Genomic DNA, 25,826 nt, shown 5'->3' on the forward strand with positions numbered 1-25,826 from the left:
TAAATTTATATTTTCGGATAAAATTTCCATTTATTTCTCGATATTTATATTGAAAAGTTGATGAATGTAGAGCGAAACTTTGACTAATTAAAAGTTTAAATGCATCATCATCAGTTCTTTTTTTTTTCTCCTAAGAAATCTTTCGAAAAAAAGGAGAAAGTTTCAAAATAAAAACGATCCCAGCAGTAACAAATGTCGGGTTTTTTTTTTTGTTACTATATTTCCCACTCCATGTTTTTACTTGAAAATCATTAGCAAAAGAAATTAAAGAAGAACCTAGGATCAACTCTCAATCAACAGAATTTTTTTTCTTGCAGTTGATAAGTAGATTTACTTAAATTTTCATATAAAAATCGTAAATATTAATTTCTCTGATGGTAGAGTTGTTGATAAATACGATAATTTTTATACAATTCAGCGGGTTGCATCTAAGGAAATATAGCATCCTGACAACTAAACGACGCATTGAGTCACTTAGACATCCTCACTACTTCGATCCATTCTAACAGTCATACATATGTAGAAAAATGGGGAAAGAAGAGTGCTCTATCCGTCATTTTCTGACATGAATGTATATATATCTATATATACATACATACATACATGCATCTTACAAAAATGTGATTTTACCGTCATTGAATCTTTGAGATGCATCATCAGAAAATGGGACAAGCTTCATTGTCTGTTTCCTGCTTAATTAAGTAGCTCATTAATTAGCTGAAAAGTGGTTAATTAGTCAGTTAATGGACCGAAGGTACGTAACATGTACTCCATATCGTTATTTTGATTGGTGGAATTGAATCAACTGCCCACTGCATGTCTTGTTAGAAAGCAATCTATCAAGCAACCAGCAACTGTGATGGTGATTAGAACAGTTGCAAGGAAATAAATGAATCTGTCACAGCAGGAGACGTTTTCTACGGTGTCAAACTGTTGCAATCTACCTACCTTTCTAATAATCTACTAACATCATCCATAAATTGTTATCTTTCTAATTAATTAAACGATTAAAATGTTATTACTGTGAATACAACATTATTTTAGTTAACAAAACGTTATAGGATAATAATTATGATGTTTTTTACAGGGTTTTTTTTAATTTGTACATAAGAAAATGGACTGATTTATAATTAACAATTGAATGCCACAAATTAACAATGCTCAAAAACGACTTTTTTTTCTGAAATTACAACGTAATTTCTATAAATTCGTGTTATAAATCATACAAAATTAGTTTTTATTTGTATTTTTAAGATATTTAATCGTAACAATTTATAAATATTCATATTATACATGTGATCTATCTTTAAATATTGGTTTTAACGATTGCGGTTTAGAGGTAAATCGTAACTTTTTAAGGTTTGTTTATCGATTTTTCAACCAAGAATCGACACTTTATTCAATAAAACCATTCAAATTCGTGTTTTTTTTCTATTTATTTAGTTAATATTGGCCCCTTTGAAAGATATTTTAAGAAGACATTTCTCTTAAGAGATCGAATTATTGGCCTAGAACATCTTAAAACTTTCAACTAAGCTAATTTTCTCTCCCCTTACGTTTATACATTTTTACGCATTATAATTAATAACAAATTAATTGTTAATTTATAAAATATTTTCTACTTTAATTACATAATTTATAATAATAAAAAAAACGTGCGAGTTATATAGGTTATAGAGTATAAAACACGCTTAATAGAAATGGTTATATATGAGATATAATAAAATTTCTTATATTAGAACGGTTGTCTTATTTGTGTAAAGACTTGAATATAAGAGAAGCGACTGTCTTGGGGACAATATTCTCAGTGTACGGGGTAATGATGTCATGCAAAGGGGAGACGAGTTATTGACAAAACGAATTGATTAGACAGAGGGTACCCACCGTATCTGGTCATCAGTAGTTTTTTTTTTATATTATTTTTTCTCTTTTTTTTGTCGCGTTTTGTACGGCTTTGCTACAACTCATCCAATAGAAAGTTAATCTAGTATTGAGTCAAATGACATATTCAAGATACACTATCCAATATATCCTAGCTGTGGTATTAAATACAAAAAAAAAAGAAGCTATTTTCAATTGTGTTGTTAGTGATTCCTTTCTTCCTTACTTTCATCTTTTTGTCCTACTTATTCGGTATTTTTTAAAGGATAAATTTACTTATTTTTATTGAAATTTTAATACATAACTCGCTCGTTTAATTGTAGAATCGTGTTTTCTTGTAATAGAAAGTTTCAAAGATGGATGCTTAATTATATAGTTTCGAATGTTAATTAATAGTTTATTTTACACTGAAAATAAATTCGATGTAAGAAATAATATAAGTTTACAAGATTTTAATATAAAAATAAAAGATATTTTCTGAAAATCCTATTTGAAAACACGAATAAAGAAGGATTTTTAACAAAGATGTGAGGTGTTTTGGAAGGATTTTGGAAATTAAATTCCCGTTTTTACATCGAATTTTTACAATAAAAATTGCACGAAAATCTTTAATAAATAAGCGAAATTTTATTAAAATTAAATAATTAAACAAAATTATACCATATATTTCAGATTTATATTGTATTTATCCTGGCGCCTTCTCTATTTTACATTTACATTTTCCATACGATTATCATCACGAAAACGTTTAAGTGGTCGTTTTTATTATGATATTCCCATTATCTTACACTTTATTCACTTTTTCACCTGAAAGATTATAGGATGCTTCCCTCCTCTTCAGGTAGAAATGTCACTCGTTAATCGTATCGATAAAAAATGATCCTTTACACAGAATATATAGAGCTGCCTATTGATGACTGATGGTGTTTTGTGGGGCAATCAATCCAAATGTTCTCATGAAATCATTTGTATGTAAACCTGCTTATTCATAATGCCAGGTAAATGATTTGTATCGTGAAGAGGCAAGCAGTAAGAATGAAATGCACGTGCATTTGTCTAAATTTTAATGCATCGTTTGCCGAGAGTTTATCGCCGAATTGCTCCATTTAACTCCCTCTCAACCAGGAATTTGTAGAAAATCATAAATTCGAATATACTTTTCAACTTTCCTTTTGTTTTGTTTAATTAATTATCTTTGATAAATGTTACTTTATCCTCTTTTTTTTTTGGCATTCGGAAAATGATTTCATTATGGAATGTAATCAATTAAACATAACAATGAAATTATCTTTTCGAATTTTCCATTTAAAAAATGATTTCATTTAGGTTTTCTTCGTATTAAAAACAGATACAAATTATTAAAAAAAATCACACAGCAATACAGAAATAATATTCTATAGTGTTATTTCTATTAAAACGTTCATTTCGACAGTTAAAAAAAAACGTTAAAATTGATGACGTAATAACGACTTAAACATTCGAAAACGTTTTGATGATGTAATAATCGCGTAAACAATGTAAAATCATTTATGACGTTTTTGATGAGAAGAATAATACAAAATTAAAAAAAAAAAATTGAAACGTTTTTGTAGTGTTAAACCTAATTAAAGTATTTTATAAAATTTTAAATTTAAATATGATTTTATATATAATTTTACTATAATATGTAAGATATACGTAGAAAGTCCTTGCAATAGTTAATCCTATGCAAAGACCTTGGGACTAGATAAAAGCACGCGCATTGTACTCTTGTCTCAACAATCGGGCGACGCTGACAGGGTGTCAATTTTTTTTATTACACCTGTCCTTTACCTCTCTGAATGTCACTTTACACATAATAAGGGGTTTTGCTGTCAGCCAAATAACCTTGAACAGGCATCATTTGCAGACACGTATACGTCTTCTACCATAGCATGTAGTACGTGACAGATCCTGGATCACAACCGCTGTTTCCATTCTAAACTGTCCCAAATCACGTCACCTGTTATCTTCTATCGAAAAATGTCACGATATCTAGAGTTATAAAGAGTCATTATGTACTTTTAAAGGCATTTGTCATAACGTTTTGAAATTAACTTATCAAACATTTCTCTAATTTTCTCTTAAACTGTTACGATAATTATCATTATCGATTGAGAACTATTAATAAGTTAGAGAACACTTCAGAAAAAAAAGAAAAAAAAACCTCATCCACTTCATAAATAAAGTCTTCTTTCGTGTAAATATTAATTTAAATCATATAAAGCCGCTTATTAAATATATATTTAAAATTAAAAAAATAATAATTAAAAAGGAAAAAAATAATAATAAGTNTCAATTTTATCTTAAACAATGCATCAATAAGTCTTTACTCTCACTGATAGATTTTTACATCGGAAATTTCATCTGTTTATTCTATTTAAATTTAACAACATAACTTCTTATAACTGAAAAATACGGTCCTTTATCCATTTAATTTTAATGGATTATGTGTAATTTATTTACCGTTAAATACTCCAAATAAAAACGTCTAGCCGCCATCTCTCGGTACCTTTCGAAAATATCTTTTATAATACCATTAATAATAAACAAAATCAATGAATGATCTTATCGATTTTTTTTTAAAAACGTTTCCTAATATTTAAATGAAAACGTTTATAACAATCGACAAAAATGATCACTTACGTACGACACGATATAAAAAAAAGTAATAAAAACACGTTCTTATCTCTTTAATAGGTAATAAATAAATGTAGGATTAAGTAAATGATTTTCATTTAAATAACTCTACTGAATAAATACAGTAATCATGTCGAATAGCAAACGACAACTAACCTCGACATATCCCATCACGGACAGATCACGCAACCAATTTTGGACACGCATATACAGACAGACGTTTTCTTTTCTTTTCTTTTAAGTCTGACTAGTTCGAAGACGATGATCATTATTTTATCGTCATCCTAACACCAATATGTGTTTTCTACGGGACTGAATCGAGCTCACGTAGAGGTGGTATTTTACACGAACTATCTTGTTGTTGGCTAGTAACTCGAGACACCATAAACGACGTTTTGTAGTTTATAGCTTGAAATAAATCAAGCGATGAAGGACCGTTCCATATTTTCCTTCCATCTAGACTTATCTTTGACCCTGACTAGATACAGTTAAACAGCAGTTTTGTGAATATGTCTGTTAACCATGAACAATTCTACTTGGCTATTATACAAATAAAAAAAATGCTTTCATAATTAATAAATTCTGATCAGGATTAATCAAGTCGTTATCCAGATACTACAATAGATAGATTCGTATACCTGTAATAGTTTAAATTCCTTAAAACACTTGTGTTGAGCTTAATATTAAATCTATTCTTAGTATATTAAGCCCCTTTTGTTGTGGATTCAGTCTGTAATGATAAACTGAATACATTGAGATTAGATTGTTATTAAGTAAAGCTAAACTCAACACGTTGAGAATACTTAACAATTTCCAAGTGATTTATCGATTGTTTGAAACTACTTATAACAGAAAATGTTAATTTATTTATAAAAAAATTAATTTATAAGAGTATAAACAAGAATTTTAGTTCATTTATTTTGCTATTATAAATATAAATATTCATTCATTTGATTTTTTTAAAATTTATATACAACAGCTTCATAATTAATAAAGCAGTAGTTAATTCTGCTTAGAATTAATCGTGTTACGTTAAAATAAATATATTAAATTTCCGGTAATTTTATTCATTAATCAGTATTTAAATACAGTATATTTATTCCTTTTAAGAAACGTAATTTAAGAAGTATTTAAAGAAAATATACTATTTTTACATGCAACTTTCCACGCTCTTGTTTAGTATTTATTACTCTTACTCTACTTTTGTTATTGAACTACATAAAAGTCTTTAAATAATATTAAGTACTATAAAAATGACTACATTAAATTTTGAACTTATCCACGTTTATATTTGAGCGATTGCATTTTAATTATAATAAATGTATGCAAATTAAAAGCCATTTTGGTAATGTAATAGTTCTTATTAAAAGCCTAAACTATACTTTTAAAAAAAATAACATTAGAATTTTCCTAAGCTCTTTAATTAACTTCCAGATGAGTACAAATATGCGATGGGTGCTTGGAGATGCTTTGAAGAGGTGCATCTCAAGGTCAACAACTAGTAAAGTGGCTACTGTCATCGAGCTCCTACTTGCCTCCATCTCTTCAGTTTTCTACGGTTTCCCATAATTCACTTAGGCAGATGCTGAAATGGATTCTCGAAATCGGTCGTAATGCCCCTTTATCACGATAATGCCTATATACTATTTCGTAATAACTAGATTAAACTCGTTTAAGGCAGGTAAAACATAAGCAAAAATATAAAGAAATTTGTCTACTATAATTAATTTTTTTCTTAACTAAAATAATAATAATAATAATAATTGTAAATAAAATGTGTCAATAATCTTCATCTCTTCAACGAAATAAATATAAGCTTTGTTTGCTGTTACAGAATAATTTACATTATTAGAAAATGGAGAATCTCTGTGTTAATAATGTATAGTAAACACTTACTTTGGGAAATATTAATTAAGTAGGTATTAAAACACAAAGAATAAACCAAGATATTGAAAAGTAATTCTAAAATTTTGATAATTTTTCTATCATTTTTTTTTTTATTTTAAACGTTCTGAATGCTAACACTTAAGTTAGAATGTATTATCGTTAAAAAACTATATAAATGATCCCATTTTAATTTTATACAGAATGATTTTCTATAAAAATTTAAACTAAAATCAATCAGAGTTTAAAAGTATTAACAAGATAATTAGACATTTGACTTTAATAACAATGATAGATGCTGGAAGTATTACATTAATTATCTCAATGATAGTATTGTCTCGAAATTAGGTATTCATGTATCACAGAATTAATAATAGTAGACTTTGAAAGATGTTTTTAAATTATTTATAGCCAAACTATTATAACAAAAGTTAAAATAGCTATAGAAAAATTACAAATATGAAGTGTATTGAAGTATCGTTTTACTATTTCGAACTCATTAACATTCTTAGTGATAAGATAACTATCTAATTTTTCAAAGAAAAATGTAGCAAATGCTATGTTTAAATTCAATTATATTTGACATCTCGCATCTATAGTCGAGTACTCTTGAGAAAATCTGCTAGATGTCTCTAACCTGTGATTTAGCAGGTGTTAATCAGTGGTTCCGTTAAGCAAGAGCGGAAATAAGAGGACACCTGGCAAACGCCATTTTTCGCCCTTTGTCTAGTTGAGTCGCAATGTATCTGTACTGTAGAACTCACCTAACTGGTGTACGCGTTGTCGGTCACTGATAGATGACAGTTAATAATCATCAGAATAAGAAGGGAAGGAGGAGCGACGCTTGTCAAATCTACACACAAGAATTTTCCTCAGTCTTTCCTCATTTAGAAAAGAATTAGGACTTTGTAGATAATAGACAAACTCGGTTATCATCCTCAACCTATAATAATTATTACACTAGAAATTTAAAAAAAAATAAATAATAATAATCTGAGGTATTATATAAAGTTTAAACCTATTTAAAACTATAAATCTTATGGTATAATTAAATATATTTGATGTTATGATTTAAATACATTTAAATCCAATTTTACTGGAATAAGTAGAATTGGATTATGGTATAATTAAATATATTTGATGTTATGATTTAAATACATTTAAATCCAATTTTACTGGAATAAGTAGAAGCTGTACATTAAAAAGTTGATTTCTTGTTTATTTTAATATCTGTTTTATTGCAAATTATAATTTTTCTACATTATTCAGCAATAATTTAAGTATTTTCAATCTGAAAAGTCTGATAAAGGTATGCTTATGATACCAAACTTCTATGAGAATGGCTCAAAAAAAATGATGTAATACATAAATCGTGTAAATATTATAGTAGATAAACACTTCATTTATTTATAATTCGAATTAAAAAGTATCAGAATAAAGGGAAAGTATTATAAATACTAGTAAATACAGTAGCTATGAAATTCTTTTAATGTGTTACCTCTTGTTTTAAAGTAACTTTAATCTTAAATTAATAGGCCACATTTGTTTAAAAATTATACGAAATTTTCTAAATTACTAAATTTAATTAGAAAAAAAAATAATATATTTTTTTAAATTGCACATCGAAAAAATTACTTATAACTTAGTTATTTGCTTAAAACAATGTAATAATAATACATTGATTATGATTTAAGTTAGAATTTAAGAAAACGTTTTTTAATCTTATATTAAAAAATAAAATTAAATTTTTTTTTAAAAAAAAAGGTGACCATTCAGTTATATTTTTATAAGATTTAGAAATATATTTACATAAAAGATAAATATATAAAAATATGTAATATTAAATCCCAAATATCCATGCTGTTTTCATAAATCTGGATATGTTAATGTTCAAGTTATTTTATTAATCGTATCAGAAGAGATTTTATATTTTTCTAAATTACATATGTAACTTATTTTTCACTTTATCAGTTCAAAAAGAAAAAAAAATTACGGTAATTTCTTCAAATTTTTTATTAGAAATATTTTTTGAAAAGTTTCTAAAACACTTTTCCTTGACTAGAAACGTTCTTAATAACAAGACTCCTCGCTATTAAACACACTTAAAACATTTTAAAAAATATATATAAATAAATATCTTTTTGTATAAAGAATAATTTAATTTATATTTTTGAGCAGTTAATAATAGTTCAATATCATCTTTTGGTATATAAGTTTGACACCTAAATCATTACAGTCGACCCCCTATAACAGTGTTGATAATTCCGTTTTATATGAATTCCATGTTGTACGAGTCACTTAAATTTTACAAATACGTGAGCCGTTCACAGCCCGGCACACGTATTTGTAAAATTTAAGTGACTCGTACAACATGGAATTCATATAAAACGGAATTATCAACACTGTTATAGGGGGTCGACTGTAATGATTTAGGTGTCAAACTTATATACCAAAAGATGATATTGAACTATTATTAACTGCTCAAAAATATAAATTAAATTATTCTTTATACAAAAAGATATTTATTTATATATATTTTTTAAAATGTTTTAAGTGTGTTTAATAGCGAGGAGTCTTGTTATTAAGAACGTTTCTAGTCAAGGAAAAGTGTTTTAGAAACTTTTCAAAAAATATTTCTAATAAAAAATTTGAAGAAATTACCGTAATTTTTTTTTCTTTTTGAACTGATAAAGTGAAAAATAAGTTACATATGTAATTTAGAAAAATATAAAATCTCTTCTGATACGATTAATAAAATAACTTGAACATTAACATATCCAGATTTATGAAAACAGCATGGATATTTGGGATTTAATATTACATATTTTTATATATTTATCTTTTATGTAAATATATTTCTAAATCTTATAAAAATATAACTGAATGGTCACCTTTTTTTTTAAAAAAAAATTTAATTTTATTTTTTAATATAAGATTAAAAAACGTTTTCTTAAATTCTAACTTAAATCATAATCAATGTATTATTATTACATTGTTTTAAGCAAATAACTAAGTTATAAGTAATTTTTTCGATGTGCAATTTAAAAAAATATATTATTTTTTTTTCTAATTAAATTTAGTAATTTAGAAAATTTCGTATAATTTTTAAACAAATGTGGCCTATTAATTTAAGATTAAAGTTACTTTAAAACAAGAGGTAACACATTAAAAGAATTTCATAGCTACTGTATTTACTAGTATTTATAATACTTTCCCTTTATTCTGATACTTTTTAATTCGAATTATAAATAAATGAAGTGTTTATCTACTATAATATTTACACGATTTATGTATTACATCATTTTTTTTGAGCCATTCTCATAGAAGTTTGGTATCATAAGCATACCTTTATCAGACTTTTCAGATTGAAAATACTTAAATTATTGCTGAATAATGTAGAAAAATTATAATTTGCAATAAAACAGATATTAAAATAAACAAGAAATCAACTTTTTAATGTACAGCTTCTACTTATTCCAGTAAAATTGGATTTAAATGTATTTAAATCATAACATCAAATATATTTAATTATACCATAAGATTTATAGTTTTAAATAGGTTTAAACTTTATATAATACCTCAGATTATTATTATTATTATTTTATAAATTNCTTTTTTTTCTGAAATTACAACGTAATTTCTATAAATTCGTGTTATAAATCATACAAAATTAGTTTTTATTTGTATTTTTAAGATATTTAATCGTAACAATTTATAAATATTCATATTATACATGTGATCTATCTTTAAATATTGGTTTTAACGATTGCGGTTTAGAGGTAAATCGTAACTTTTTAAGGTTTGTTTATCGATTTTTCAACCAAGAATCGACACTTTATTCAATAAAACCATTCAAATTCGTGTTTTTTTTCTATTTATTTAGTTAATATTGGCCCCTTTGAAAGATATTTTAAGAAGACATTTCTCTTAAGAGATCGAATTATTGGCCTAGAACATCTTAAAACTTTCAACTAAGCTAACATTTTTACTATGCGTAAAAATGTATAAGCTAACGTTTATACATTTTTACGCATTATAATTAATAACAAATTAATTGTTAATTTATAAAATATTTTCTACTTTAATTACATAATTTATAATAATAAAAAAAACGTGCGAGTTATATAGGTTATAGAGTATAAAACACGCTTAATAGAAATGGTTATATATGAGATATAATAAAATTTCTTATATTAGAACGGTTGTCTTATTTGTGTAAAGACTTGAATATAAGAGAAGCGACTGTCTTGGGGACAATATTCTCAGTGTACGGGGTAATGATGTCATGCAAAGGGGAGACGAGTTATTGACAAAACGAATTGATTAGACAGAGGGTACCCACCGTATCTGGTCATCAGTAGTTTTTTTTTTATATTATTTTTTCTCTTTTTTTTGTCGCGTTTTGTACGGCTTTGCTACAACTCATCCAATAGAAAGTTAATCTAGTATTGAGTCAAATGACATATTCAAGATACACTATCCAATATATCCTAGCTGTGGTATTAAATACAAAAAAAAAAGAAGCTATTTTCAATTGTGTTGTTAGTGATTCCTTTCTTCCTTACTTTCATCTTTTTGTCCTACTTATTCGGTATTTTTTAAAGGATAAATTTACTTATTTTTATTGAAATTTTAATACATAACTCGCTCGTTTAATTGTAGAATCGTGTTTTCTTGTAATAGAAAGTTTCAAAGATGGATGCTTAATTATATAGTTTCGAATGTTAATTAATAGTTTATTTTACACTGAAAATAAATTCGATGTAAGAAATAATATAAGTTTACAAGATTTTAATATAAAAATAAAAGATATTTTCTGAAAATCCTATTTGAAAACACGAATAAAGAAGGATTTTTAACAAAGATGTGAGGTGTTTTGGAAGGATTTTGGAAATTAAATTCCCGTTTTTACATCGAATTTTTACAATAAAAATTGCACGAAAATCTTTAATAAATAAGCGAAATTTTATTAAAATTAAATAATTAAACAAAATTATACCATATATTTCAGATTTATATTGTATTTATCCTGGCGCCTTCTCTATTTTACATTTACATTTTCCATACGATTATCATCACGAAAACGTTTAAGTGGTCGTTTTTATTATGATATTCCCATTATCTTACACTTTATTCACTTTTTCACCTGAAAGATTATAGGATGCTTCCCTCCTCTTCAGGTAGAAATGTCACTCGTTAATCGTATCGATAAAAAATGATCCTTTACACAGAATATATAGAGCTGCCTATTGATGACTGATGGTGTTTTGTGGGGCAATCAATCCAAATGTTCTCATGAAATCATTTGTATGTAAACCTGCTTATTCATAATGCCAGGTAAATGATTTGTATCGTGAAGAGGCAAGCAGTAAGAATGAAATGCACGTGCATTTGTCTAAATTTTAATGCATCGTTTGCCGAGAGTTTATCGCCGAATTGCTCCATTTAACTCCCTCTCAACCAGGAATTTGTAGAAAATCATAAATTCGAATATACTTTTCAACTTTCCTTTTGTTTTGTTTAATTAATTATCTTTGATAAATGTTACTTTATCCTCTTTTTTTTTTGGCATTCGGAAAATGATTTCATTATGGAATGTAATCAATTAAACATAACAATGAAATTATCTTTTCGAATTTTCCATTTAAAAAATGATTTCATTTAGGTTTTCTTCGTATTAAAAACAGATACAAATTATTAAAAAAAATCACACAGCAATACAGAAATAATATTCTATAGTGTTATTTCTATTAAAACGTTCATTTCGACAGTTAAAAAAAAACGTTAAAATTGATGACGTAATAACGACTTAAACATTCGAAAACGTTTTGATGATGTAATAATCGCGTAAACAATGTAAAATCATTTATGACGTTTTTGATGAGAAGAATAATACAAAATTAAAAAAAAAAAATTGAAACGTTTTTGTAGTGTTAAACCTAATTAAAGTATTTTATAAAATTTTAAATTTAAATATGATTTTATATATAATTTTACTATAATATGTAAGATATACGTAGAAAGTCCTTGCAATAGTTAATCCTATGCAAAGACCTTGGGACTAGATAAAAGCACGCGCATTGTACTCTTGTCTCAACAATCGGGCGACGCTGACAGGGTGTCAATTTTTTTTATTACACCTGTCCTTTACCTCTCTGAATGTCACTTTACACATAATAAGGGGTTTTGCTGTCAGCCAAATAACCTTGAACAGGCATCATTTGCAGACACGTATACGTCTTCTACCATAGCATGTAGTACGTGACAGATCCTGGATCACAACCGCTGTTTCCATTCTAAACTGTCCCAAATCACGTCACCTGTTATCTTCTATCGAAAAATGTCACGATATCTAGAGTTATAAAGAGTCATTATGTACTTTTAAAGGCATTTGTCATAACGTTTTGAAATTAACTTATCAAACATTTCTCTAATTTTCTCTTAAACTGTTACGATAATTATCATTATCGATTGAGAACTATTAATAAGTTAGAGAACACTTCAGAAAAAAAAGAAAAAAAAACCTCATCCACTTCATAAATAAAGTCTTCTTTCGTGTAAATATTAATTTAAATCATATAAAGCCGCTTATTAAATATATATTTAAAATTAAAAAAATAATAATTAAAAAGGAAAAAAATAATAATAAGTAAATAACAGTTGTCTCTATCTGCACCTGTACACGTTAGAATGAGAATAATCAGTTTAAATTTAAAATGCTGACAAGTTAATTATGTATAAAGATACTCCTTGATGTTAATTTTATTATTCACTTCTCGAGTCTCCTCTGGAATAAGATAGAAAAAAAAAAGAAAGAAAATAAGTTGTCTATAGACATGTGGATTTTTTCAATTATCAAATAATGAGGATATCTTTATATTACGATAATGATAAATCAACCTAAATACTTGATTTGTGTGTATATTTTTTCTTATTTCATCGCAACCACTAGAAAAATTAAGATAAAAAAAACAGGTATCTAAATTTAATTTTATAGAAATTATAGCCTTAATCCCTATCTACTAAAGAGTAAATTTCCTTATTGAATTTAAGTGAATATTTTAAGGTTTAAATAGGAAATACTTTTTTTTAAAATGAGAGTAGAGTGTCTAAACTTACAGAGCGTGCAATTTAATCGACTCACGTATCAATGTCCTTAAACCAACACTTATTAGTTTCTTTGGAATAGGGCGCGAACTCTGACACTCGCTACGTTGACATACTTACGACCGTATATACATCAGATGGGGTCAAGAGTTAGAATGGAGTCGATCCAAGGTCAGATGACAAGGGGGTGGAACGCGAGCACGTGCTGAAACGGGGGTCAGCTGTTTTGTACTCTCTTAGTCCAATGTAATTAAAACTCAGTACATCTGTCACTCGGTGCACCATCGGGGTACCGAACCAAACTGGTGTTGGGTTCCAAACGTCTGACGGGAGTTATATTATACCAGACCAGCTTGTCCCTGGCGTCGCGGCACCCAGTGTCACTCTCCACGACCCTTTCATCGGCGGGTTGGGTCCGTGACTGGCGATACCAACTTAGTCGACAGGTCAAATTGCCGTACAGATTGCTGACTTTAGATTTAAAGGAAGGGGAAAAAAACATACACATATATATTATCCTCTTACATATCTACAATCCTATAAGGAATAAGGAACTATGGGGAGAAGGAACCCTTATAAATCATTTAAATTAGTGCGCTTCCTATTGAATTAAGGTAATCTTCTACCCATTTATTTTTATACCCGGGACGAATATATATAGCGAAGCCATTTGTAGTGCGATTTTTCTATGCTACATATTGGCGTCAATACAATCGAGTCCCCTATCATTTTCCTTTAAGAGCAAGCAGGGCGGTCACGCCACCTGGATGGTACTAAATGACCTATTGTTTTCGAAACCATTTGGAAAGAAGACTTCCCCCTTAAATAATAATATTAAAAAAAATATATCAAAACTGAGATGTAGAAAATGCAATTTATAATATTATAACTACGCTAGTTCTTAATTTTTATTGTTGCTTTTTTTAAATATAGGTAACAAAAATATTTAGGGGATGTTTTTTTTTGTATTGTCGTCAGAATATCGTGATTTTTTTTTAAAAAAAATATAGCTTTATTCGTACGATTGAAAGTATAATATATATTTTCTATAAGTATAACGTAAATCTTACATACCCTAATGTGATTGTAATGAATAATATACAAATGTAACGTAATGTAAAGCATACAAATTAATGTAAATGCATACGAGAACGGTGTATGAAGTGACTATGGAAGCATATAAACTAATTTTAATCAGTGCTTTTCATTAGAAAAAAAAAGAAGCATAGAAAAATAAGATATGAAAAGCATATTAATTAATACTTTCTAATTTACTTTTTATGTTTCTCATAGTGTTTTTATAGTCCATAATTTCAACTTTTCTTCCTTTATTTTTTAAAGCAGATTATTTAAATTATCTCGGAATATCATCGAAATTAGTTAATGTAGAAAATAAATAGCCAGTATCAACAATCTTTATTCAATTTATGTTCCTAAATTACACATCCGAAAATAATTTAGCGTGATATATTTCGTTTATATCGTATTAATTTATACAATAATATTACATGTTAAATCCTCGTTACAAAATATGAACGGGATGCAGTTAGAGGCACCCATCACAATATATTAGACCAGATGTTTGTCCTAGATCGTGATATAAATTGTGATTTATATAACTTATTAATTGTTTTTTTTTTTTTTTAATTTTAAAAGAATATATTTTGCTACACAAAAATTGGTGTATTAATTGGTATTCATAGTCGAAAAACATTTATTTATTTATTTATTTTTATAGAAAGTATGCCGTATGATGTATTGCGGATCTCTAAAGGTGTTTATTTTTTCAACGTTCCAATATTTTTCTCGTATTTTTTAAAAGACCAATATTCTCTTGGGGGAAGTCAGGTTGTATGCTTTCACTCCGCCCACTCCGAAGATTTCGGCAAGTCTCTAGAAAAACACAATTTACCTGAGTAGCCTGCAGGCAATATTCTGTCACCGACGTTGTACGGACACGAAGCACGACACTAATGACTTGTCGGATACCTGGTTCCTCTTTGTACCCAGTCCGACATGATTTATGGCGGTCTGACCGCTAGCCCCGGACCTGTAATTTTCGCGAACTTTTAATTTCCGACCCTGTTGGAAAGGTAGATATTTTCTAAATGAGGTATCTGTAAGTTCGCCCTTTTCTAAAAATGCATCTGCTCGAGTATAGCACCGAGAGTAAACAATAAATTTCTGTCACTAAATATATCTTTAGATTAATTGACTTAAATATCTTTAGGTCATTTAATTATTTTCTTAAATAAATAGAAAAAATATTTAAAAAATATATATATTTTTTTATTTAATTTAAAAAAATTAATTAAATTTATTCTTGTGTTTAAGTAGCTTATGTGCAATTATTCTTACCCTTAATATAGGCCTACTTGAAAGTTTTTTAGATAATATTATGTGTTTTATATATTAATAACCAGTGTATTGATATAAAATAACGTTTTATGTATGATGACAATTAATTTGTATGTTTAAAATGCAGATAAATGATGCTATGTATGCTGCAAATAAAGGTATAATGCGTTATGATTTATATATTAATGTAGAGTTAAAGGCGTTGCATACATTTACATTATGTTTGTTGAGCTTATATTGAAAATACAACATAAACAACCTCGAAATTTTGGCATACATTGTGTTTACATCATGTAAATGTCAGTATGCTTATTTTCTATGAAGAAATAATGTATCATATAGGCCTATTTACAAGAGTTATTTCTTTGTGAATTTATAAATAATTCAATGAAAAATTTACATATAAATTCTACCTTATGTTGTTAGACTATGACTAAACACTATTTTTTTTTTAAGTAAATAAAATAAATAAATAATTACCTTAAAATTTCATTTAAAAAAAATTATGAAACGGAAATTAGATAAAAATACTTACAAAATTATTGTGTTTCATCGCTTTAATTAATTATGGAGATTATAAAGTGTTTATATCATAAAAATTAGTTTTTAGGCCAATTTTCTTGATTAAAAAAATGGTAATTTTAAAGAATTGTTACGAGTAACTTACAATTTGCATTCGTTTATTTTTTATTATTATAAAAAGAATATAAAATTTCATAATACTGTAACAACATAAAAAAGTAACTTAATTTCTCTTATGATAAATAAATAAATTTGCATGTTAATAAAATACTTAAAGCCTATTTTAACAAATAACAAAAGAAATTATATTCCTATTTATTAAGTAATCTCTTTACTATTTAATTAATTAATTAATTAATTAAAATATATAAAAAATGGCAATTTCTTTAGTATATTTAATGTTAAAATTATTATACTGTAATTCTTTTCGAAACATAATTATCAATTTTGTTACTTTATAGACTTTTAAAAAATTTATTTATTTATTTATTTAAATTTTCACGCATTAAAAGTTATCATTTAATATTAAATTATAAAGTTTTATCATTAAAGAAAGATATTTAAAATACATTTTAAGAATATTAATTCATATTAATGGATGTAATATAAATTAAATTCTAACATTTACAACGCCAATGTTATATAGGCTACTGTATTTTACTGTTATACTTTATACTTTACTAATTTATATATTAATTAGAAATAAACATTATCAGCTTATAGTAACAGAAAAAAAATAATAAAAAAATTTATAAATTTTTTATTATTATTCTTGAATAGAAAAATAAAAAACATCTTCATTTTAGTAGACTTATTTCACTCTTAAATGATGCATTATTTTCCTTTCATACTGAACAAAAACCTATAAATTAAGTGTGTTTTTTTATTATTATTTCTATGATGTTAACCTATAGTTAGTTATAAATTTGTAGTTTTGTCACTGTTGTATGTTGTCGACTCCATCTCCACCCATATTCCACAATATAAGTGAGAAGGGTAGAGTCTTTATTTCCTTTCCGGAAGGTCGAGAGCTAGAGCTGATCCATCAAATGTGTCAAAAGATCTCCGACAGGTTACTAGCAAGTCCCTTCTAAGCGCCTATTCCGATTATATAGTTTATTCCAGATTAGTCATTCGTTATATTTCGGTATTAACAAATGTTAAATTATAAATTAGATAAACATAAACTATGTGCTATGTATTGTCTCTTACATTACTTAATTAATATATTTTATAGGGAAAAAATGTAGCTTTTACAAATGACACTCTCCTCTATGTATAGCCTATATATATATATATATTTAATAGGCCTATTCAAATTCAATTATGTTCTTACGCATTCGGATCATTTTTAAAGTTAAATTTCTAAAATAAAAGTTTATTTTTATTAATTTAAAACAATAAAATAATTGAATAATTACAATAAAATAATTATAAGAATCATTATTTTACTTGCAAATTTTCTTTTTATGATAGAAGTATAAGGTTATAAAACGTGCTTCTTTTAAAGTAAACGATGCTTAGTTAAATTTATAATCGAATGATTTACATGTTTCTTTGTGTAATTTAATAAAGTGTAAAGTAAGTACGTATTATAATGTACAAGATCGCACAAATATAATGAACTTTAAGTTTTATATGTATAGAGTTAAATGCAATAGTATACAATATAGCATGGAGCATTTTAGATCGTGTATACCATTCATCTCTCACGTTACAGTTAAGTTTTGTTTTTTGTGATTTTTCACGAAAATTGCATTTTTATTTTTACAGTATCAATAATATTTCTTATCGTATAAAAAAAAAAAAATTCAAATTTTCACGAAAAACTGTATTTTTAAAGCGATAAAAACGTTCCTTATCTTAAAAAGTTTTCTTTTCGTCACATAAAAAGCCCGCTGAGAGGATAAAATGAACTTAAATGTTTATTTTATAAACTTTATCTAAACATTTCTACGTCGTTTAAAACATTTAAAATTACGAAATTTACTTACTTAGACCTATAAATCTTTTATTATTTTCACTTATAAAATTACAAAATTAACTTAATTATCATTAAATAAAAGTAAAATAAGAAGTTTTTTTTTTTTAAAAAAATTCTTTGCGTATAGACAATATTTCTAATTAAAATTCGTTGAGGATTCTTTTGGATCATTGGAATTGCATAACAAACTTATTTGAATGGTGATGTTATTAATCAAATTCCTCATTTCCGATTGCTATTAACATTTGTCAATTGCAATAACCTACCACGGTGTTAGTTGGACAAGAATTCTTTGTTCTTCACAAGCTATGGTAGTTAGTTAGATAGACGGTGGGTGGAATGGTCACTCGTTGAAATAATGCCGACGGCCGCAACATGAATCACCATCAATACCACTGGCCGGCAGCAAAGCACTGTACCAGGTCTGTCATTAGCCAGTCACGGTATCTATCGTGTGCGGGGGGTGTTTAAGCAAGTAACATAGGGGTGGTGTCTTGAACCCTGCTGCGGCGTGGCTGAATCGCCCTTTCACCTATCTATACATTTACGACATAAATATTATCTATTCACTTTCTTCATATATATATATATGATGATTGAATAAATAATCAAGAAGAGAAAAGAATCATTTTTGTTATTATCAAACCCCGTTTGTTATTAAATTAATTTGAGGTTATGTAACCGGATACGTGAGTTTGGAATAACTTTTAAACTCGATATAAATATCTAAAGTCGTTGTATTTTATTTCTTTTCTACTCTTTCATTCTAAGATCAAACAAGTGAAGAGTGTGCACAGATAAGTGACATATCTTGAGAAATACTGTCCTCGAGGTTAATGTGGTAAATTCTCATAAATCAACTATGGCCGCTATAGTAAACATTCTGTCCTCTTTTGTATAGCTAAAGTGTATACACTTCTCGAGTCGTTTGACCTTGTTTCTTGTGCAAACAGTCTCATCTGATCTGTAATTTGTCACTCGTGACTGTTATAAGTCACCATTTCATGACTTGATTCACCCACAAGTGAGACAATCTTTTAGTACATTTTCTATATATAAAATATCCTTGAGATAATTCAAGGTTTTCAAAATATGAAATTATATTAATTTAATTTGTATTACAAATTCAATTTTAATAACAGTGTTTATTTACTTATACTGTGTACATTTATAAAAACAGGAGTATAACCGTATTGCATCTTACATTTACTTATAGCACAGTTATCATCCCATTCATTGCTTTTCTAGCTACTTCCCTTTATTGCCTCCCTCAACAACAATAAATTAGCTACATGGTGTACAATATTCATGCCTTACAAGCTAAACACGAATGTTGACAAGAATGTTGAGATAACCACCATTGGATATCCCCATGTGTGTTTTTCGCCGTGATTGGAATTCTCCTGAAAAAAATATGCTAATTAACAGTTAATTAGTTCAATATCGATTACTTTACTTGTTTTTTTTAAATATTAAAATAACTGTGGTGTAATTAAGCAGTAAAATCCTGTCCGTTTCAACCTAAAATAGATAGATCTGAATACCCAAATGTGTCTGAAGGGATTTAGATGAACTTTTTTTTATATATTAGCTTAAAAAATTCAACATCTATATGCTATTTCTTAAATATATCTTTCACAATTACAGATAATACTTTAAAAAAAATCTAGGTGAGATTTTGGCGCTTTTCTCACTATTTTATTTTTGTAGACATAAAAAATATTCATTAATTATAAGCTGTTTTTGAGTATAAATAAATTATATAATTAATTTATTATATACTTTTTATATTATTTAAAAAATTCCATCGTTAATTGTATATAAAATAGTAATTATATCATGGAAAAGAGTAATAAAATTTGAATTGTTTGATATAATTGAACTTTCAATTTTGATGATAAACAATTTATTTCTTAAAAAGAACGATTATAACGTATCTTAATAAGAAAAAAACATTCGCTTCAATTAATTATACATTAAACTTTAAATTAATATAGATTAAAAGTACTGAATCCACTTGTTAAAACTTTGATTAATTCAAATTTATAGCCCATAGCCATAGGCCTGTTTCATTCAATATCACAAATTATAGCATGGATTTGCAAATTGAGCAAATTAAAGTTTATACACGCGAGCCACTTCGCTTAATTGATTTTAGACTATCCGTGCATAACCAAAATTGCATTACAAGAACGATTCTTTCTCATAGTGTAATAAAGAAAAGCTTACTTTCAACTTTGTCTTTTATTATTTTCCAAGAAATCTCTTTTAATTAACTCGTTTAATTTAGATATAAATTTTCCTTCTTTATTTCTAAATTTTATTTTTATTTTTCTTCCATTTTTTTTTCATTGTTATATTGTCTATAATACTTCATTTAATAAAAGAGAAATTAAGTTTTGTTTTTTAAATTAATTTCTTCGTTTATAAATAGGTTGTATGTACGAAGTTATTCAGTAAAGTTCGCTTAAATAGACTTACATCTGTTTTGACATACGAAGAAGGTCAAATTAAAAATAGGTCGCATTATTAGATAAGAGTGTACACTTGTCTCTATGATGTACACGACAATATTTGGAAGTTAACAAGCTGTATACAGACATATACACCAGTTGTATATTTGTATAATCATATAAACAGCATAAGGTTGCACTAGACAATATAGGGTTATATTTATAAACAAAGAGTTACAGATATACCTGTATTATAAACATAGTTATCTATATTGTATGGGATACCCTTCATTTTGGTATATATTATGCAAGGTGATACCTATAAAATAAAAGGCCCGTATTCTGTAGGGTTGCACCTAATAAACGAAAAGTTACCTCTAATTGTATAGAGGTGTGTACACAAAACAGAAGTGTTTATACATCTGTATATAAAATTGTATTTATATGACGTGAAGTTATCTACACCCATACAGCATAGTTTGTATTAATACTACTTTGTCTTTCGAAAGGACCCATTTTTTGAAAGGAAAAAAGCTGCCAAGACGAAACACAGAATAAAATATCGACCAATGAGGGGTAATATTATTTCATTAAAACACTACGCTTAATAAATTTTTAGCAGAATTTTTCCAAAGGGTCAAATATCCAGAGACACAACGTCGACGTATATAGCTAATTGTATTCTCTGCACGACGTTCGCTATACATTGTACACCTCACTGCATATTATTGGTGAGTAGCGAGTGTGGGAAACTTACCATCTCCTCACGAATGGCGACGAATACAAACCATAAGATAGCCTATTTGGAAAATAAACAAAATGATGAGATCTAAAATTAGGCCAATTCTCTTATTACATAAATTTAAAATTAATTTTTTTTTTTTAAATCAAATATTGATAAATAATTGTTCTCTGAACTACAGCAATCTTGGCTGAAATTTTTCTTTAATTACTTCGAATTAATTTCAGAATTAAATTTTACAAAATTTATTTCGATTTTCAGAAATATTCGAGAGAACTTCTAAACAGGATAACACTAAAAATATAATAAAATCATTCATTTTTTGGTAAGAAAAATGTATTAGTAAATGTCTTTTACTACAGCATTAAAAGCATTACTAGAAAATTAATGAAATTAAAGTAAATTAATATATTTTTTTATGTAGATTTATATGTGTAATTAACCTTGCTAGCTTTATCTGAATATTGTTCTTTGTCTCACGAATGTGTCACGATAAGGAACTGGAAGCATTAGCAAGATTAAGGCGTGATGTTCAGACTTAGATAAAGAGACAGATTCATGTGGACTACTGACTCTTATCACTTGAAAAGAAGCAAAACAATAGATAAATTCTTAAGACAATCTTATTTAATTCGAAACTCTAGACCTACTGAAGTCGTTAAAAACTTCTTGTTAAAGTTATAAGTTTATCCTACTTCAAAATTTTTCTACAAATTTAATTTTTAATTAGATAAAATTTATACATATTATTTTATTTTCTATTGAAAAAATTAACCTGAAAACTCTATAAATTTTATTGATTTTCAAATATTTTCTTCTTAAAAATCCAAAATAAAAATTAAAAAAATCATTTCTGTAAGAGTTAAGCTCTTATTAATCTTCGTTAAGATAAACGAAAGTAACTTTTATGGATAACTTATCAAATTATTATTATTTTTTTAATGTTCATTATTATTATATTTATCGAGATAAAAATTCTTTAATAGACTTTTTACATTCATACATTTGCTACATTAATTTTAAAAGAATATAATATTAAATATAAAGAAATTTTTATTGATAAATTACTGTTAAATTATAATTATTGGAGAAATAATTGGAATTCTTTTATAAATTCTTATTCAATAAGGAAATAATTAATTTTAGAAAATTTTTCTCTCTTTCTTTTGTTTGAATTTTGAAAAAAGAAAGAAGAAAGAAGAAAAAAAAAATCAAACTAATTAATGAATTGATTTAATTTAAAATTTTTCTTTACTTTATTTTATTATAGACCAAAGTCTTGTTAGATTTATTTGAAAGAATTTAAATATTATAGAAAATTAATTTAAGAATAATTTAAATTTTTATTTTAAATATTTTTAATATGATAATCGTTCAGGAGCTCATGTTTAATATGAGCTCCTGAACGATTTAATATGATTAAAGATGAGAAGTAAAAGATTTAATACAGGATTTTTAGAATGTTATAATTCTAAAAATATATATACTTTTCCCCCCTCTTTAACTATGTATTAAAGCTTTAGTTACAGCGTTAACTATGTAGTTATGGGTTCTTGGAACCGAACCCCAAGTCGCTACGTTATTAATATTCACATCACCAAACATTTCGTGATTGTTCTTAAGAGAAATTATTATAATATATTTTGTTATGCACATGCTAATGTCTTATCGTGTTTGAAATTTTCTTTCAACTTTTATATTAATGTTTTTTTTTTTATTATTATTTTTTTTTATAAAGAGTAAGAAAAGTGTTTTTTTTATTATTATTTAACTTTTTACGATATTTTACAGTAAATTAATTACTTATATTATTATTTTTTTTTTATATCGATTATTATATAAATAAATGCATTTTGCGTTTTTGAGACTTTAAAATAGTGAATTTTTTTACGTTATTTTTGTGAATTTATGTAAAAATAACATTTTAAATACGTTTTAAGAACTAAAAAATCTTAAGATTTAAAGCGAAAAGAGTTTTTTTTTTTTTAAATTCAAATCAGAAGTTTTTCTCTTAAATTTATATAAAAGTTATATAGGCCTATAGAGTTTTTAATATTAAATCCTTCTTATCTTTTATTAAATTTCTATAATATGTGTTATACTATAAAAGAATTTGTAACATTTAAACTTTAGGAAGTAATTTGTTAACACGAATATTCGCCTATGATACAACTTAAATTTTCAGACTGAAAAAAAATTAATTTTTGCTAAAAATTGATTAGATTTTATTAATAAAAATATTATATTTATATACTAAAAAAGGTAATATTTAGTGTAAGGCAAGTTAGGCCATTATTGCTTAAGTATTTTTAGTTGTTAATAAACGTTTTTAGTACACGCAAACTGTATCAAGTCTCTACCTTGTTGACCGGTTAGATGCGCTCGCTCACCCTTTGAAAAAATATGGAATTAAATTTTATATAAGTCTATAAATTTATACTTACTTTCAGCTTATTTTTAGAAAAAAGTTTAATTGTAAAAGAAGCAATCCTTCGTAGATATTCGCTAATAGAAAATATTAAAACCATGTAAACTCGGGCTTGTTTAGGCCTAATGCTTATGTAAATAAATAGAAAAAATGAAATTATTTTCAAGGAAATAATAACGTATAAGACTAATTTAGTTATATTTTTGTTAAAAATGAAGAAATGTTATTACAGGCCTAAGGTATAATGCGGTAATTTATCTATTGTATCGCTGTACAGTAATAAAAATGTAAAGTGTTGCAGTTAATTTCTAATTAATTTAAAAACTCTACATCTTCATTAGTATATAAGAGCATTTCTAATAATTAACTTGGCTTAATCTTTCTATGTGATACTAGTTCAGATGCAAGTGTGAGTTAGATGAGAAATACCGAGGGGTCATCTTCCTCTCATAATATTACCAGTGGATGTGATTAAGGCAGACGCACAATACGATCTCGTTGACCTAGACAATGCAACAAAAATAAGGTGGCCAAGAGTTAGTGGTCACTGACGGTCGTACTGTAGTAGTGTATGGCCCCACAGAGTGCTCTAGCTCGCCCGGCCCATTAAGTCCACCACATGTCCAGTACTGACCGACACTGCTCCCCAGGTACCACTATTGCTGTCGTCACTGACCACTCGTGGCCACCACTAACTGGTTTGTGATTATTAGTTCTATCCTATTCCGCTAGGGGGGCTTCGAGAAGTTTTTCATGACCCTCTCATACCACCCTATGGTCAGTGATAAAACGTGCCCCATTCGATCCAATAGTAAATTTACTTTTTCTTACTTTCAGTAGAAGTAAGATGTGTGTAATAAATGCGAATTTGCCAGCAAGTTTATTCATTGTCACATACACTAAATGCGATTTCTATTATTTCTTACCAAGGAATTAATGAAAGTAAATCGTTATTATTCTCTTAAAATCCGAATTTAAGCATATTCTTCCGTTTGTTTTGTAAACTTGCTTCGTTTCATCTGCTTCTTTGTAATTAATTATTATAAGTCGATGCATTTTGTACGAATTAAAAGCGAACTTTATATATATATATATATAATTAACCATAAACTACAGCAAATTACGAATTTTTTTATTAAAATTAGATTCGAATATTACTTATATTTTATGAATTATATCAAACTAAAGCGTGCAATTTTTCTATTAAAAAAAAATATTTATAACAAAGTAAAATCGTGAATTTAACATAAATAACACCTTTTAAACGCTTAATTAAATTAATTTAAATACGTAAGAATGGTTTTTTTTACCCTCAAAGAATCATTAGAGAATTTATTTTAAAAATAAAAGAAAAACAAACAAAAATATTGATTTTCGATAAATTTCATCTTCGAAAATTTTCCTAAAATTAAGAGCTAATGACTTTTTAATCTGATAAACTACTTTCAACTTCTAATTGGTAATTTCCTACTTTTCATTAATAGGTAAAGTGGAAAAATTTTATCTGAATTAGAGAGAAATTTTTGTATTCAATTTGTTGAAAACTTTACCTTTTTTTTTTTTTTTTTCTNTTATAGATTAAAAACCGATACTTCTAGAAATTAATCTTTAAAGATTATAGTTGATTTTGCAAATTTTTAACTCCATTTACAACAATAAATTATTAAATTAAATTGTATTTTTTTTTTCTTTCGTCTCTTTTAGGCGATCAGGTGTACAACTCCAAATTGTTCCTGTGATTGTTTTACGCCTGGCAAGTCGCAATTGAGAACGTGTGATACATGTAAACACGGTTGGGTATCGCATGGC

The 25,826-nt window shown here is 26.6% G+C and overlaps 1 protein-coding gene across 2 annotated transcripts in view; it reads left to right on the forward strand.

Annotated features, from left to right (window-relative positions):
* The window catches only part of LOC111635010, a 57,370-nt gene extending 31,544 nt beyond the window's left edge, over window positions 1–25,826 (forward strand). For both annotated transcript variants that reach the window (XR_002758322.1, XM_023379851.1), the window contains one exon: window positions 25,722–25,826. Coding sequence is in view for 1 of the 2 variants with exons in the window: in XM_023379851.1 (XP_023235619.1) it covers window positions 25,722–25,785 (64 nt within the window). In the remaining variant the exon portion in view is untranslated. The remainder of the gene's footprint in view (window positions 1–25,721) is intronic.

This window comes from Centruroides sculpturatus, unplaced genomic scaffold (assembly GCF_000671375.1).
Source record: "Centruroides sculpturatus isolate CEXI.00-Female unplaced genomic scaffold, Cexi_2.0 scaffold929, whole genome shotgun sequence".
NCBI classification, from domain to species: Eukaryota; Metazoa; Arthropoda; class Arachnida; order Scorpiones; family Buthidae; genus Centruroides; species Centruroides sculpturatus.